Genomic DNA, 15948 nt, shown 5'->3' with positions numbered 1-15948 from the left:
CTTTTGCAAAGCAGGTGGTGGAACCACTGAGCTAAATCCCCGGGCCTGTTTTATTTTGATAATATCATTTCACAGATAGGGGTGGCTGAGATTCAAGAGGCTATGTGAATCAGCCAGGGGAAGAGGAACAGAACTTCCTGCTCCTCCTTCAGGTTGAGGGTGGTACCTTTGCTTTAAATACTTAGTTGTTAAGAGTAGTTTGTTTATTTGTTTATTTGTTTATTTTTTTCTACTTTAACACCAACATACAAATTAAGTGTCATTGGGAAAATATCTTATCATTATTTGTCTCTTTATTTATGCTCTTTTCCTGAAAAATGTAATAGTTAACCTAGTTTTCATGGCTTGATGTTAAACATTATAAGTAAGTAAAGTTTCAAATATTCTTGACTGACTTTAATCGATTTTGGAAGAAATTCTTTGAGTGTGAATATAACTCAAGTGACAGGATTTGGGTCAGTTCAGCACAGTAATAAAATGTAGGAAACTGAAAAGTTACTTTCCCTGTGGACTTCCCTGTTTGTTTTCTCCACTTGCACAGGCAGTGTAACTGGACCACCTGTGCTTATAGCATTCGCCATACTTGTAATGAACTTTTATTAAATTTCAGAGCTTAATCTTTGAAATGTTTCAAAAATTAAGGTAAGCCTTTAGCAATCTCACAATGACAAGTATAACTCAACAAGGATCAACATAGAAGACAGGTGTGATGACGAATGCCTATAATCCCAGCACTTAGAGGCTGAGGCAGGAGGAGCACCATGAGTTAGAAGCCAGCCTGGGCTACACTTTGAGTTCAAGGCCAGTCTGAACTACAAAGCAAGATCCTATATCCAAAAAAAAAAAAATCAACATAAAAATATTTTATGATATTCATTCTTTTCTCTGGTATTTATGTCTGGAAAGGCAACCTTCTTCTTTCTTCTTTCTTCTTTCTTCTTTCTTCTTTCTTCTTTCTTCTTTCTTCTTTCTTCTTTCTTCTTTCTTCTTTCTTCTTTCTTCTTTCTTCTTTCTTCTTTCTTCTTTCTTCTTCTTTTTTTTTTTTGGTACCAGGGATCAAACTCGAGACCTTGCGCTTTCCAGGCAGGCAGCAAGCAGAACCACTGAGCTAAATCCTCGGCCCACAAAATTCTTAATTTCATTGACATAATTTACAAAATACATAATTGAACATTTACAGGTTACAGTGTGATTTTATTTTTGTTTTTTGGATATTTTTTGTGTTTGTTTGAGACAGTCTTGTTATGTAGCTCAGGCCAGCTCTGAATTCCCTATGTAGTCCAGGCTGGCCTCAAACTCATGGTGATCTTCTTGCCTCAGCCTCCCAAGTGCAGAATTACAGGCATGAGCCACCACACCTGGCTTCAATGTGATGTTTTGATACATGTATATATTGTGTAATAATCAAATCAGGATAATTAACATATCCAGCATCACTTCAAACATTTATTATTTCTTTGGAGTGAGAACATAAAAAATCTTCTCATCTAGCTATTTTGAAATATACATTATTGTTAGTGGTAATCACTCTATAGAACACTTGCACAGCAAAGAAAGCTGTCAAAAGAGTGAAGAGACTGCCTAGGAAATGGGAGAGAATATATGTAAATGGGACATTTGACAAGAAGTTATTACCCAGAATATATAAGGAACTCAACTCAGCAAAACAACAACAAAAAGCAAACATTAAAAAATGAGCAAACAACCTTATTTAAAATTTCTCAAAAGAAGACATACAAATGGGCGGCGGGTATATTAAAAATGATGCTCATTACCACTAGTCACCAGAGAATTGCAAATCAAAACCACAAAGAACTATCACTTCATTCCACTTGGAATGGCTATTGTCAAAAAGATAACAAATGTTGGTGAGGATGTAGAAAAAAGGAAAACCTTAAATGCTGTCGGCAGGAACATAAATTAATACAACCATTATGGAAAGTAGTATGGAAATTCCTGTAATAATTAAAAGTTAACTGCCATATGACTCAATAATCCCACTTTCTGTCTACCATAAGTCCCTTACTCCAATGATTTTTATTCTTTTAGATTTTCCTGGAAAGCTCACTCAAGTTTCATTTAAACTTTTTGTAACAGTTAAATTATACTTTACTGATTATAGAGAACATTTCCAAAAGTGGTCAATTTTGCTTTCAGAACAGTCTCCCTTGTTGGCAGCAGGAACTTAAACTACACTTTCATTCAGGTCTTTACTTCTTCCAGAATGGGAGTTAGAGACTTGAACAAAGAAACACCTGGTGTGTGAAATGGTCCCTGTTTAAGCTTATGTGGGTGAAACTTTGCCTTCCATTTGTTACCCTCGACACACATATACTTTTGTTATCTGACTAGTTTCTCCTCCAAGCCCAGTACAGGAAATAATGCAGTTTGAGAAGTTGGGGCAGACAGATCTGGGTTTAAATCTCAAATCTATCATTTTCTTGCTATTATTTATTTGTACGGACCTTGGGGCACATTACCTGTGGGATTTTTTTGTTTAATTTTAAATGGACGCCATAATGTCTCTTTATTTAAAAATGCTAAGGTCAAGTGTGTAGTGGACCTATCATCATCACATTACCCTATCTGGCAAGAGACTGTAGTTGTTTTTTTTTTCTGGTACCAGGGATCGAACTCAGGACCTTGCGCTTGTGAGGCAGGCGGCACCACTGAACTAAATACCCATCCCTAAAGGACTATAATTTAATTGGTTGGGGTGAAATGTAGTAATTTTGTACACCAAGGAGAGAAAAAAAAAAGACTGCTGCAGTAAAGAAATATTAACTTACTCCAGTATTACCCAGATCTAGGATAAAGGAAGTCTTTAATACACAAAACTCAGTAGAAAACAATGTTTCAAGAGCAACAAACAAACAAACTCCCTGAAGAAAAGTCAGAGTCTGGTGAGGGAGATAGGCAAATACAGATAATCATAAAAACATAGATAAGTACTAAGGGAAGTGGAGTGACGTAAGAGTTCAATTTGCTGCTCTCTTTGGGAAGAGCTGTGGAGTGACTTCACAGGAGGGCAATTTTGAGCAGAACCTTGGGAGAGTGGGAGTTTCTAAGGTAAAAGAGAAGAATCCACAGAGAAAATACCTTCAAAATGCTCTTGATCTTTGCCTCCAAACCTACTCCTCTCTAGAGTTTCTTAAAGATCTCGATTAAAATGACTATTATTTATACCCAATTCAATCCAGAAATCTAAGACGTCATCCAGAAATCATCCTTGACGTCTTTCTCACATACTATATGCCAAATCCATTTCTTGCTAAGTCTATCTTTAAGGATGGTGATGATAATTGATAATCAAGAATTAAAAGTTCTTGCTGGTCATAATGCAATACACTGTAAACCCAGCTACTTGGAAGGCTGAAGAAGGAAGATCCCAAGTTTGAGCCCAGCCTGGACAATTTAGTGAAAGTGTTTAAATAAAATTTTCCTCAGTGGTAGATCCTCTTCCTAGCATGTGCCAGCCTCTGGGTTCTAAAGTTTTTGGAGGAAGTCAATATAACTTAGAAACAATATTACATATTTTGTGGGGGGACGGTACTGGGGATCAAATCCAGGGCCTTCACATTGAGATACATCCCAGCACTTTCTGTTTTTTATTTTGAGTCATGGTTTTACTAAATTGCTAAGTTACTCTGGCTGAGCTCAAACTTGTGATTCTCCTGCCTCTGCCTCTCAGAATGCTGGGACTGTAGGCATGTGCTACCATGCCAGGCTGCATCTTGGTATATGTGGTATAACTCCATTCTAGCACTGAGAGTATATAATAAAGATGAAATTAGTTGTAGTGCTCCTTTTTTTTTTTTCTATGTGAGATCATTTTGTATTGGTGCATGTAAATTTGTTTATTCAGTAGTCTTCTTATTTTAAAGCTGTATTTATACCCATGGGAAAGTACTACTTTTGTACTCCAAATTTCTCTCATTGGTGTTCACTTTATTACCTTTCTCTAAGGGCAGAGTTTGACTCTAATTAAATTATTTTTAAATGGTCTTCATTAGACCAACTTGATCAAATTTATACTACCACCATCTTACATTCTAAAGACAATGAAGGCATACAAGTTCTCCTTAGTCACTTTCTTGTCACTGGGACAAAATACCTGATACCTACAATTTAAAAGAGGAAGGATTTATTTTGGCTTATGCTTTTAGTCCATGGTCAGCTGGCTCCAAGACAGGAAGAGGATGGCAAAGGCCCTGATGGAGGAAAAGGTGCTCAACCCATGGCAGCAAGGAAGCAGAGAGAGAAAGAAAGAAGGAGCCAGGAACAAGAATAAACCCTTCCAGGTTGCAAGCCCAAGGCCAGCTTGACCCACCTCCAACCAGGCCCCACCTCCTAATAACAGGTGTAGTTACTGAACTCATCAATGTCTTAATCTATAGATATGTACAGCATAGTGCCCCTAGATCCAATCAACCTCCAAACACATGAGGCTTTGGGGGGACATTTTAGATCTAAATGTAACACTTCCCTCCCTTGATTCTTCACTCAGCTAACAAGCTGTATTTTTTGAGTACCAACTTGGAATAGACTATTCTGCCAGGTACATTGGAGGATATTAAAGAGGATATTGTATTTGAATATTATCGGTTTTTTTCCCTTGCATTGTTCTTCTTTGAATGGTTTTAATTTTTGTATGTGTGTTTGATAATAAAGTTATTTAAAATTTAAAATTAAAAAAAAAGAGGATAAAATGCTGGTCATGGTGGTGCATACCTGTAATCCCAGCACTTGGGAGGCTAAGGCAGTTGGATTGCTATAAAATTGAGGCCAGGCCCGGGATTTAGCTCAGTGGTTCCAGTGCCTGCCGCACATGTGCAAGGTCCCCAGTTCGATCCCTGATACCAAAAAAAAAGAAAAGAAAAAAAATTGAGGCCAGCCTGGACTACATAGTGAGTTCAAGGTCAGCCTGGACTATGTAGGAAAACCCTGACTCAAAATCCTCCCCCCCACAAAAAAGAAGAAAGGATGAGACATGGATCTTGCCTTGCCTCATAGGAACTTAACAGGATAACAAGGTGGTTTAAGTGTGGACTCTGAAGCCAGACTGCTTAGATTTGTATTCCAAATGCCATCTTCTGTCTTGTTCCTCTTGGATAAAATATTTAAACTTTCTAAATCCCATTTTCCTCATTTGAAAGAAAAGGCTAATAATACTTAGGTCATAAAATTGTGTGTTGTATTAAATGATAGTAATATGTCTAAAGCATTTTGGACTGTTCCTGTCACTTAGTAAGTACTCATTAAGTTTTAGCTGCTATAATATTCATCATAGGAATCATAAATAAGATATTGAAATCAGGACCAAAGTAGCACATAATTAGATTCCACGAGTGATGGAAAAAGCATCTTACATCACTACTTAAATTGGCTGCCTATTCCATAGGCCATCCTGTTTCCCAGATATCAGAGTTCCAGGTTATCATGAACCAATTTACAGTGTTTTTTCAGAAATGGTGGAAGAGAAATTAATATAAATTATGAACTCCTTAAGGAAGCTTTGATTAAACTCTCAGGTGTTTTGCAGCTCTTTCCTTATCCCCATTTGAGAATGTTCTTCCCCATCCTCAAACCTGTCTGGATCACTGTGTTTGGCAGTTGACTTAAGTTAAATGGTATTTTTATTCATCCTTAAGGGGTGCTAAGATCCAATGAGTCATTTGTACCTTAGTGTTGCAATCAGATTCTTTTTCATTGAGTATCTGGACAGAAATCAGAGATAATGAGAAAAATAGAAATTTATTCTTTGAGAGAGAAATGAGTAATTTTGAAATACAGAGTAGAGTACTTTATTTTCTCTCAATAGAGATTTTTTAGTGGGGTGTCAAGCAGCATGAGATCACTGGGAATGGGAGGAAAGCACAAAGAGACAAGTGATAGGATGTCAAAACTTAGATTTCATCTAAGTGTTACCTATTAGTATTCCTTCATATTATGAATGAAGCAAGCTGCTCTGGGGTCAAGCTAGGAAGCTAACTACCACTTATACTTGATTTTGGAAGATGGATTCTACCTAGGTTCTAAATAATAAAAAGTATGAGTTCTTTAAATTGTTTTTTTGGGGAACGCATCCTGTGTAAATGATGTAAATGGTAATTGCTCTATAAATTCAGAAGAAATTTTTTTCACTCAGGGTTGTCATATGGGCAAAGTCAAGGAAAAATAGGGATTGAATTATATAATTCTTTTAAAAAAAGTTTTATTAGTATATGTTTGTGATACATAGTGGTTATATTCAGCTTAGGTCTGATATATATATATTCCCCTGCCCCTCTCGCCTCCCCTTTTCTCCCCTCTTCCTCACCAGCCCCTTCCCATTTCTACAGAGTATTCTTCCCCATTTCATAACATGGGTCTTTTCTTTTGCTCTTCAAATTATTTATATTTTGGGTCTCTCATATTAGAGAAACCATGTGACACTTAACCTTTTGCTATTGACTTATTTCACTTAGTATTAATGGTCTCAAGATCCATCCATTTTCCTATAAATGACTCAAATTTATCCATCTTTATGGATGAGAAGTTGTGCATTGTGTGTATATGCCTCCTTTTCTTTATCTGTTCATCTGTTAATGGTCAGATAGGCCATTTCCTTGATTTAGCTAATTGTGAATTGTGCTGCTAATAAGCATGGGGGTGGCTGTATTGCTGTAATATTATGACTTTAGCTCTTTTGGGCAGAAACCCAGGAGAAGTAGAGCTGGGTTGAATAGAATTTCTATTTTTAGGTTTTTTTAATTAATAAAATATTTTAAAAACAGTCTTATTTCTATGAAAAAATAAAACAAAATTTGATGACAAAATAATTAGAGAATAACAATAGTTAATACACTGTGTGTCATAATCTTAATGGCCAAAATGTTACTCAGAGTACTAGTCATAGACAAAAAAGACTCTTGCAAAGAAGAACCAAAGAGATAAAAGCACAACTCTTTCTCTTCAATGCTATTATTAGTTTATTAAGTAATCTCTATATAGATTCTCAGTGTGATTATATACCTTTACATTCCCACCAACAGTACAGAAGGATTCCTTTTTCCCCACAACCTCATCAGCATTCGATGATTTTTAAATTCTTGATAAAATGGCCATTCTTACTAGAGTAAAGTGGAATCTCAATATTGTTTTCATTACATTTCTCTAATGGTCAAAGATGCTGACTGTTTTTTTCATGTATTTATTGGCTATATGTATTTTTTTCTGAGAAGTGTGTAATCCTTTTTAATATTTGAGTGGTGGGAAAGCGAAAAGGTAGGTTAAAGGTGTGGAGTTGAGGGTCAATATAATGTCTGAAGAACACTGGGCTGGGTGTGGTGGTGCACTCCTATAATCCCAGGATTTGGGAGGCTGAGGCTGGAGGATCCTTGCAAGTCTGAGGCCAGCCTGAACTGCATAGCCAGACTTGGTCTCCAAACAGGAGAAAGCAGAAGTCCTCTTTCATGTGTCTTCAGTTGTGCTGCCTTGATGTTCTGAAACAATTCAAAATGTTTAACTTTCATGGTCATTTTGACTTTAGAGAAGAGTCAGAAGTTGTATGGTGCCAGATCTGGTGAGATAGGTGTATCTTATGAGCCTTCTGTTCCATTGGATGGCCCTTGGCAGCCACCTTTACCATATTTTTGATCACCTTTTGATTTTAACTACTTGGCTGAAAAGTCTAAATTCGTTTCTTAAAGAAGTTGTTTTCTTTACTGCTTACTATCTTATACTACAAACTATTCTTCAGAGTAGGCTACTTTTATGATATTTAATGCTTTTAAAAAATAGCTTAAATGGAGTTCTCATTTAATTTTATAGAATCTGAGGTTTCAAATTTGACAAATTTTTCAGTCTGAAAATCATTTTAGGTGACAGGATTTCCTAGTGATATATGATACCATGGTATAACTCTATTAAGCATTGTAACAATGTACAGTAGTTGTAGGCCTAGGGCAGTGGTGACGAACCTGTGGCACTTGTGCTGCACCATGGTACTTGTATCATTGAAAGCTCTAAAAGGTTCACCATCACTGCCCTAGAGTTTTGAAGTAAACTTTCAAATACTCTATTATTAAGAATGGCCTGGATACCACAACCATAATTCCTTTCTAGTTTTTCAATTCATTTAATAGATTTAAAAAAGTGTTTTCTTCTGTCTTTGATGTGGTATGGAAAGTAAGTGGAGAAAATGAGAGAATCTTCACTGAAAATTTTACAGAAACATATTCTGTAAAGCAAGAGCTAATTATATATATAATTTTCATACTTTTTTTTCAGGGGAATGTATGAAATGATATGTATATAGATAAGAAATTCAGAGTGACCACCACATGCCACAATTTTTAGTTTGGAATGAATTTTTTTCTTTGAGTGATTGATGTCTGGTAGTAATATAACATACAGGTAAAGATTTATAAGTCAGAATTTTTAAAAAAAGTTATCTGATATAGATAATAGGTCCCAATATAAATTCTTCTAAGACTTGTGAAACTTAAGTGCCCATTTTATCTATTCCAGTAGTGACCACATCCAGTTGAATTTCTCTTTAAGGTTGTGATCTAGTTTATACTTTCATAAAGGTTTTTTTTTTAATAAAAATGCTTACAGTTAAGTTGAACATTATCTCCAGATTTATAATTCCAAGAATACTTAGAAAAGGTAGGTGTGAATACTTGTTTGTTTCTAAATTCACCATTTTGATACAAATATCCATGGTTTTCTTCTGTGTTTACATGCAGCCAGGAGCTATGGGCGGAGACGAGGTAAATTTTTTTTAATGAGATCTTTTGCTTGCCAAATTGTGAGTAAAGATGAGTGTGTATGTGTTTATACCTGTGTGTATGAATAATTATCGTATGGTGTGATGTTCTAGCTTAATTATTTTAGCAAAGTAATTTTCTTATTACTCTTGTATTAATTTTTGCTGTTTATTGGTAATTTGTTTTTTAAATCCTAATAAAGATAAGGGGAAGATTATTTCTGTCAGTAGTTTTTTTTTTTAATGGCATTTTGTGAATGAAGGTGAAGAAACAAAGACCAATCATAGGTATTTTTCTGCCTTGTACTCACTATGTTCTTTACATGTTACTTAGAAGCAGACATTAGATTTTAGAGGACAATTTTTTCTTTCAGAGACAAAGAACTTCATTACTCAGGATAAAGCAGTAGCCAAGCTTGCAGTTCTCCCTGGTTCCTCACTGAGGCATGCGGGGATGCAGGTGCCCTGGGCAGACACCTGCATATGCTGTGTGAGTTGTGTTTCCGGAGGACACTGTTCTGGGGAACCCTTTGCATACAAGCCGTGTTTGTCTAGGAGGAGTCCTTATTTTATCTGTCATTTAATGCTGCAACAGCCCTGAGAAATTACCTGGGGAAATAGCAGTCAGAGCCTTTTGTTTTTGAAAAGTCCAGGAAGAATGTGCAGGTATATTCAGGCCCATGGCAGATTGTAGAGGACAGTTTTTGATGTTATCTATATTGGCTAGTGAATATATTTTGTAACACCTAGAAGCATATTTATCCTCAGGCTAAATGAAGCTAAATTTCAGGGACTTTCACTTCCATGGACCCCTTCCAAACTCTACCTATAATTTTTGTGTTCCTTTTCTTAGAGGTACTTCAAAATAGGTTTTTGTCCCTGTAAAACCTGCGTGCTTCTGCTGCCTGCCTCGTAAGTTCAAGGACCCAAGTTCTATCCCCAGTGCCAAAAAAAAAAAAAGCACAAAACAAAACAAAAAAACCCCCTACATCCTTTCCTAGTAACACCCAAACAAAGTAATACAGTTTTCATTTGTATAATGCTGTAACCTTTCTAAAACATATCCATATCTGTAATTTTTTCACATAATTTTATGAAATCACAAAAGGGAGACCTAATGTAATAGCAAGAATATGGGAATTCAGGCCTAATAAGTAGATTGTAATAATTGGCTTATCATTTAGATCTGTTATTCTCATCTGAATATTATGAGTTAATAAAATCAATCTTGTCCAATTTTATGATATCAGTGAAGTCTATTTAAAAAAAAAAAAAAGGACAGGACTGGGGATGTAGCTCAGTGGCTCTGTGGCTGCCTGGCAAGTGCAAAGTCCTGAGTTCGATCCCGTGTACCAAGAAAAAAAAAAGGACAGGAAAACCTACATTATGCAAATCAAAAGCATTCCATAAATGTGTTATAATTTGAAGCTTTTTTGCAGAACTTTGAGGAGAGGAAATAAAAATTTATTTGCTGTGTGACTCAAGTTAGTGTCAGATCCAAGATTGAAATTGAACTCTCTCTTTTGTTTCCTTTTTTTAAAATACAGTCTCACTAGGCTGTATCAGTAGTTCAGGCTGGCCTTGAACTTACTATGTAGCTTCAGCTGGCCTAGAACTGACAGTGATTCTCCTGTCTCAGCCTTCTGAGTGCTGGAATTGCAGGTGTGCTCCACCATGCCCAGCTCTTTTGTTTCCTTATTTGCCAATGTTTACCACCCATCAGGCTGTCACTGCTTTGTAGTTGTCGTGAAAAAAAAATGTAAAATGCATAATATATTATTACTTATTCTGTAGTACAGTACTTGTTGAAAGAACCTAATGTGTATAGTGGAATCATATACAATATTCACTTTTGCTTTCAACATCATTGTGTGGAAAACCATTTGTGTACTTGATTATTTTCCAGTCATAGATACAAATAGCATTAAATTTTTTGCATTTATTATACCCCCCCCCATTCTTCTTTCAGGGTTCCCGTGATTTGGTCCCTCCCTGTTTCACTACCCGCATTATCTCCATTTCCCCACCTTGTTTTCCCTTCCTCTTCCCGTATTTTGCCATGTTCTGGTTGTTCCCACAAGTTCTCTCATCTGCTTCTCTAGGACCTAGTCTTTATGAGTTCAAGCCTTATCCTCTCTAGGAAGGCTTGCCCAGGAGTCTTGAAGATAGTGGTTTTCTCTACTTTTGCTGCCTTGCATTTTTATTGTCTTTTCTGTATGCATTGATTTTTCAACTGGAGATAAGTTCTGTGTGGACAGTATCTCCTGTGTCTAATTCTGTGCTGTATGTATAGTTGTGTTTCTAAAAATAACTTTATTATCAAACACACACACATACAGAAATTAAAACCATTCAAAGAAGAACAATGCAAGGGAAAAAAAACTACAATAATATTCAAATACAGTAGAACTCAACCAAAACAAAACTGAAAAGCACTTAAACGTTTTTCCGTATAATTTGAAAAAGCATCTCAAGCACCAACAAGACACCAGAGGATGTGATTTGTTTCAGAAAGATCCCCCAAAACAACACTGAACAAATAGTGGTCTGGAAAAAAACTCCACTTAGCTAGCATACTCCACGTAAGCCAAACTTCTCCCTAGTTTAAGTTTCGATATAGTCGTATGACATGCAAAAGAAACACAATCCGAGAAATATGTCATTAGGCAGTTTCATCTGTGTGTATCCTTAATTACACTTTCAGTTTCTGACACTAGTTAATTCTTATTAAATGCTTGTTGATTAGGATTATCTTGAAATAAACCCTTACACTTATGCAGAACAGAGCTTGGCATCATAATTTTTTACTTTATTTTTTTTAGACAGGGTCTTGCTATGTAGTCCAGGCTGGCCTTGAACTCACTGTGCAGCCCAGGCTGGACCTCAAACTTGTGATGACCCTCCCAAGGGCTGACATTATAGGTGTGTACCACCATGCCTGGCTGCATCATATTTTTAAAAATTATTTTATTATCTGAGTGCAGTGGTTTTCTCTAGTCCTAGCTACTTTAGAGGCTAGAGCAATAAATTACTTGAGCCCAGGGGTTCAGGGCCAGCCTGGGCAACATAGCAAGACTCTGTCTATAGAAAAATTTAAAAAATTAGGAGCCGGGGATTTAGCACAGTGGTTCTGCCGCCTGCCTCTCAAGTGCAAGGACCCGAGTTCAATCTCCGGTCCAAAAAAAAAAAAAATTATTTTGTTTTGTTTTTTTTTGTTTTGGTACTGGGGATCGAACTTGGGTCCTTGTGCTTGTGCAGCAGGCAGCGAAACCACTGAGCTAAATCCCTGGCCCCAAAAAAATTATTTTAAAGAAGTAAAGAATGACTTCGTCCCTGCTCTCATGTTTCTTTCTTTTCATTTTTTGTGGTGTTGAGAATTGAATCCACCCAGGGCCCACAGCCTTCTAGGCAAGTATTGTGCTCTTTGGTCCTTGCTTTCTCTATAACTCTGCAGTTTAATAATTGCAGATGAAGAAGGGAATGAAAGAAAGGGGAAAGAAACACTAAAAGACTGAATATTTGTGGGCAAAAATGTTTAGTCTGTGCTTTTATTTAATCCTTCATTCCCACAGTTGAAAAAGAAGAAAGGTGATTTTCCTCTAATGTAATTATGTAGCCATGTAGGATGAGGCATGTATAGATCATACATAACAGCCTGATTCGCAAAGATATACTTATTTGGGCCCCGCCCCTGCATAGTATAATTTTGATCAACTGACAGACTTCCTCATGTTCTTTTATTCATGTGATCAAGTTTAAATTAATATTTGATCTTTCTTCCAATTAACATTTAGACTTGCCTCCCACAAAAGCATAAAAAATAAACTTTGGGATGTATGTTACTTGGCTTTATGATCAAGAATAGAACTTTAGCTATAACCATATTTTATGTGTTACATAGACATGATGGTACATTTTTTTAGGAATAGAAAGTAATGGAAATACATGTGGACATTTTGAGTTCTGTTAACAAGAATTAGGCTAGTGGAATCTTACACCTCTCCTGAAAAATCTGGAAAAGCTTCCTGGAATAGGTAGAATTTCAGAAACTATTTGAATGTTGGAAGAAGAATGGAAAGCATGGCATTTTACTATGACATACAACTTAGAAGAAAACGTGGAGGTGAGATGGCATGCCTGGATGCTCAGAGCATATGTCCCTGAACGTAGGCATGGGGCCAGTTGGAAAGAAGTTGGCAGCAGGATGGTCTATGCTGCCTTGATGAATGGCTTTTGAAACAGAGGGTGAGACTCCTAGACACAGATGTACTAGGCTTTTGAAAGAGGGTTTATGATACAAGTAATGCAAGCAAGAAAAAAACTGGCATCAACTGAAGGCTTGGATGGGAGTTGGAGGTATACTCTTTGCAGACCAAATACTACAAGTAATATAGTTGAAATAGTTGTAGCAGATTAGGAAAAGAATTATATGTGAAAGTTAGATTTGAAAATAAATATCAGTTATATATATATATTTAAATATCCAATTATATTTTCCATCTATATCCATTTTTATTTTGTTCTAACAAACAAATATAGTCTATTACACTAAAGAATATTAAAGTATTCTTCCTTTAGCAATCTTTAATATACAGTTGTAACCTCTATTAGAAACTAATCTGTCAGATAGTATGTAAGATATTTGCTTACATTTAATATATGTAGTATTTTTCACTTTACACAGGTGTATTTTTGTGAAACTCCTATCCATAAGTGGACATATTGGCTGTGCCAGTGGTTTTTTGTTTTTTGCTTTCATGGGTTTTTTTTTTTTGGAACTGGTGATCAAACCGAGGGCCTTATGCACACTAAGCATATCTTCTACCACTGAGAAACACCCCTATGTCAGTGTTCATGTTTAACAAAATTTTATAGCATCAAGGAGACTATAAAAGATTCTTTTAAACAATGTTAATGAGCAAATGTGAAGAACCACTGCTTACTGTTGTAAATGTATTTTTTGCGTATAGTTTAGTCCATAAAAATCTTTTAACAGGGCTGGGGATTTAGCTTAGTGGCACCATGCCTGCCTCACAAGTGCAAGGTCCTGAGTTTGACCCCCAGTACCAGAAAAAAAATCTATTGGCATTAATGGATGACTGAATTGATAACTTAAGTTCTGTTGTGGGGCTGAGAATATAGTTCATTGGTAGATCCCTTGCCTAGCATGGGTTCAGTCCTCAGTACCACACAGACACAACACACTCAAAAAGAAAGAAGAGGGAAGAAAGGAGGGGGTGGGGAGAAGGAGAGAGAGAGGAAAAAAGAAAAAAGTTCTAACATTCAATAAAATAAACATATATACTGAATTGAGTTTGAATCTTTATGTCAGAAGTCTGCTCCAGGAAAAAAAGGCCAGCTATGCTGATGAGACCATGGTACAAACTTGCCATCCTGCTAATTCGAACCCAGTTATGTGAACTTGTTTGTTTAAAGATAAAGATGGTTTTGGAGTAAAGCATAGACATTAGTTGAAGAATTTGGAGTGTTCATACTTACAATATCTGAAAATGTTATGCTCATCATAGTAATAGGAAATTTGAGCATAGCGTATAGTGAGTAGAATAAGGTGACTTGCTTTTCACTAATCGAGAGAATTGCTTTTGGAGGGTCCAAAGAAAGAAAGAATAAAGGAGGAGTTCTGAATCTTACACACAAATTCTGTTCATTATGTGTTTGCATGCCTACACTGTGCTTACCTCTAGACATGGTCTCAACTTTCCTCAGTGTTCACTTAAGTAGGAGAGACAATATGTAAATGAAACAAATAAAAAAAAATAAATGAAACAAATATTTTCTTAAAGGTTGTGATAAGTGATAGGCAGGAAAGAATGAAGAATTCCCTCTGTGGTGGGGAGATCATCTTTGAAGGTTATATTTAAGCTGAAACTTAATGAATGGAGCGACAACTGTCTTAAATTTCTTTTTTTGTATTATGGAAAATTCCAGACATTTACAAATACAAAATAATAAAGCATCCTGATATACTCATCCCTTAGCTCCAGTGACTATCAGCACTTTTGCCAATCTTGGATCAAATATTTGCTCCCCTTTTTGTCCCTGGAATGTTTTAAAGGAAATTCCAGATATCATAAGACAGCTATTTTAAAAGAGGAGGTGGAAGGAACTGCAGGTGAAGAGGCTTGAGGCAGAATAGTGATACATGCTGCAACACAGATAAGCCTTGAACACATCGTGAAAAGTGAAGGAAACTAGTTATAAAAGGCCACATCTTGTATAATTGCTTTTATATAAAATGTCCAGAATAGGAACATTTATTGAGACAGAAAAGGAGATTAGTGTTTGCCTAGGGGTGAGAGGTTGGGGGAAGATGGAGAGTGACTGCAGATGGGTTAAATGGGCAGATTGTATGACATGTGAATTATATTTCAATAAAGCTGTTATTGTTTTTAAAAAATTTGAGGCAATAAAAGACTTACTTGAGAATGGCTGAGGCTTGGTGGATGAGGGAAGAGGTTGTCTTCAGATGAGTTTGGAGAAGGAAAGGGAATCTGATCTTTCTGGATATTAGCTCATAGTAAGGATTTTGAACTTGGTCCAACTATAGGAGGAAATCTTTGAAGCTTTAAAGCAGGGTCAAGTGATTGGATTTATGTTTTTAAAAACAGTACTCTGACTACTATTTGGAGTAGACTACTATTGGGAAGAGAATTGCCTTGCCCAGTTAGGAGATGATGGTAGTAAAAAAAAGCAAAAAACAAAAAAACGAGAGAGTGTGTGTGAGAGAGAGGATGGTAGTTAGGATAGAGTGATGGCAGTAGTATTGGAAAGTAAACAAATTAAAGATACATTCTGGAGAATAAGATCAATAGTAGAATTTAACAGATGGCATATTGATGAATGAAATATAGAAAATAAGGAAAACTCAAAAATGATCTTCAGGTTCTGGCTTGAGCAATTGGATAAATTGTGATGCCACATATTGAAATGGGACTGGGAGAGAGTATAAAGAGTTCACTTGTAAATTAAATATGTTTGTGATGCCTAAGATATACCACATTTTAATATGAAGTAAGGTCTTTTATTTTGCAAGATTTCTGTGTAATAAAAGGGATTCATCTAGCTCAGCTCTTATGTTATGTGAGAACTGTCTTGTCCAAAGTCATAGACTGGAGCTTAGGGCTGGAAATACTTTGACGTCCATGGAAGTTTTTTTGTTTGTTTTTTTTTTGGTA

At 36.1% G+C, this 15948-nt stretch overlaps 1 protein-coding gene across 9 annotated transcripts in view; it reads left to right on the top strand.

Annotated features, from left to right (window-relative positions):
* Positions 1-15948, top strand: part of Cpeb3 (cytoplasmic polyadenylation element binding protein 3) — a 212148-nt gene that overhangs the window by 95497 nt on the left and 100703 nt on the right. For 7 of the 9 annotated variants that reach the window (XM_021253046.2, XM_013069855.3, XM_021253043.2 and 4 more), the window contains one exon: positions 8733-8756. The exons of the other annotated variants lie outside the window; for them this stretch is intronic. In XM_021253046.2, the coding sequence (XP_021108705.2) occupies positions 8733-8756 (24 nt within the window). The remainder of the gene's footprint in view (positions 1-8732; positions 8757-15948) is intronic. 9 annotated transcript variants of the gene reach the window in all.

This window comes from Heterocephalus glaber, unplaced genomic scaffold (assembly GCF_053883595.1).
Source record: "Heterocephalus glaber isolate CG9 unplaced genomic scaffold, H.glaber_assembly_v1.0 deba00001497, whole genome shotgun sequence".
Lineage (NCBI taxonomy): Eukaryota > Metazoa > Chordata > Mammalia > Rodentia > Bathyergidae > Heterocephalus > Heterocephalus glaber.
This window is presented reverse-complemented; position numbering and strand designations above follow the sequence as displayed.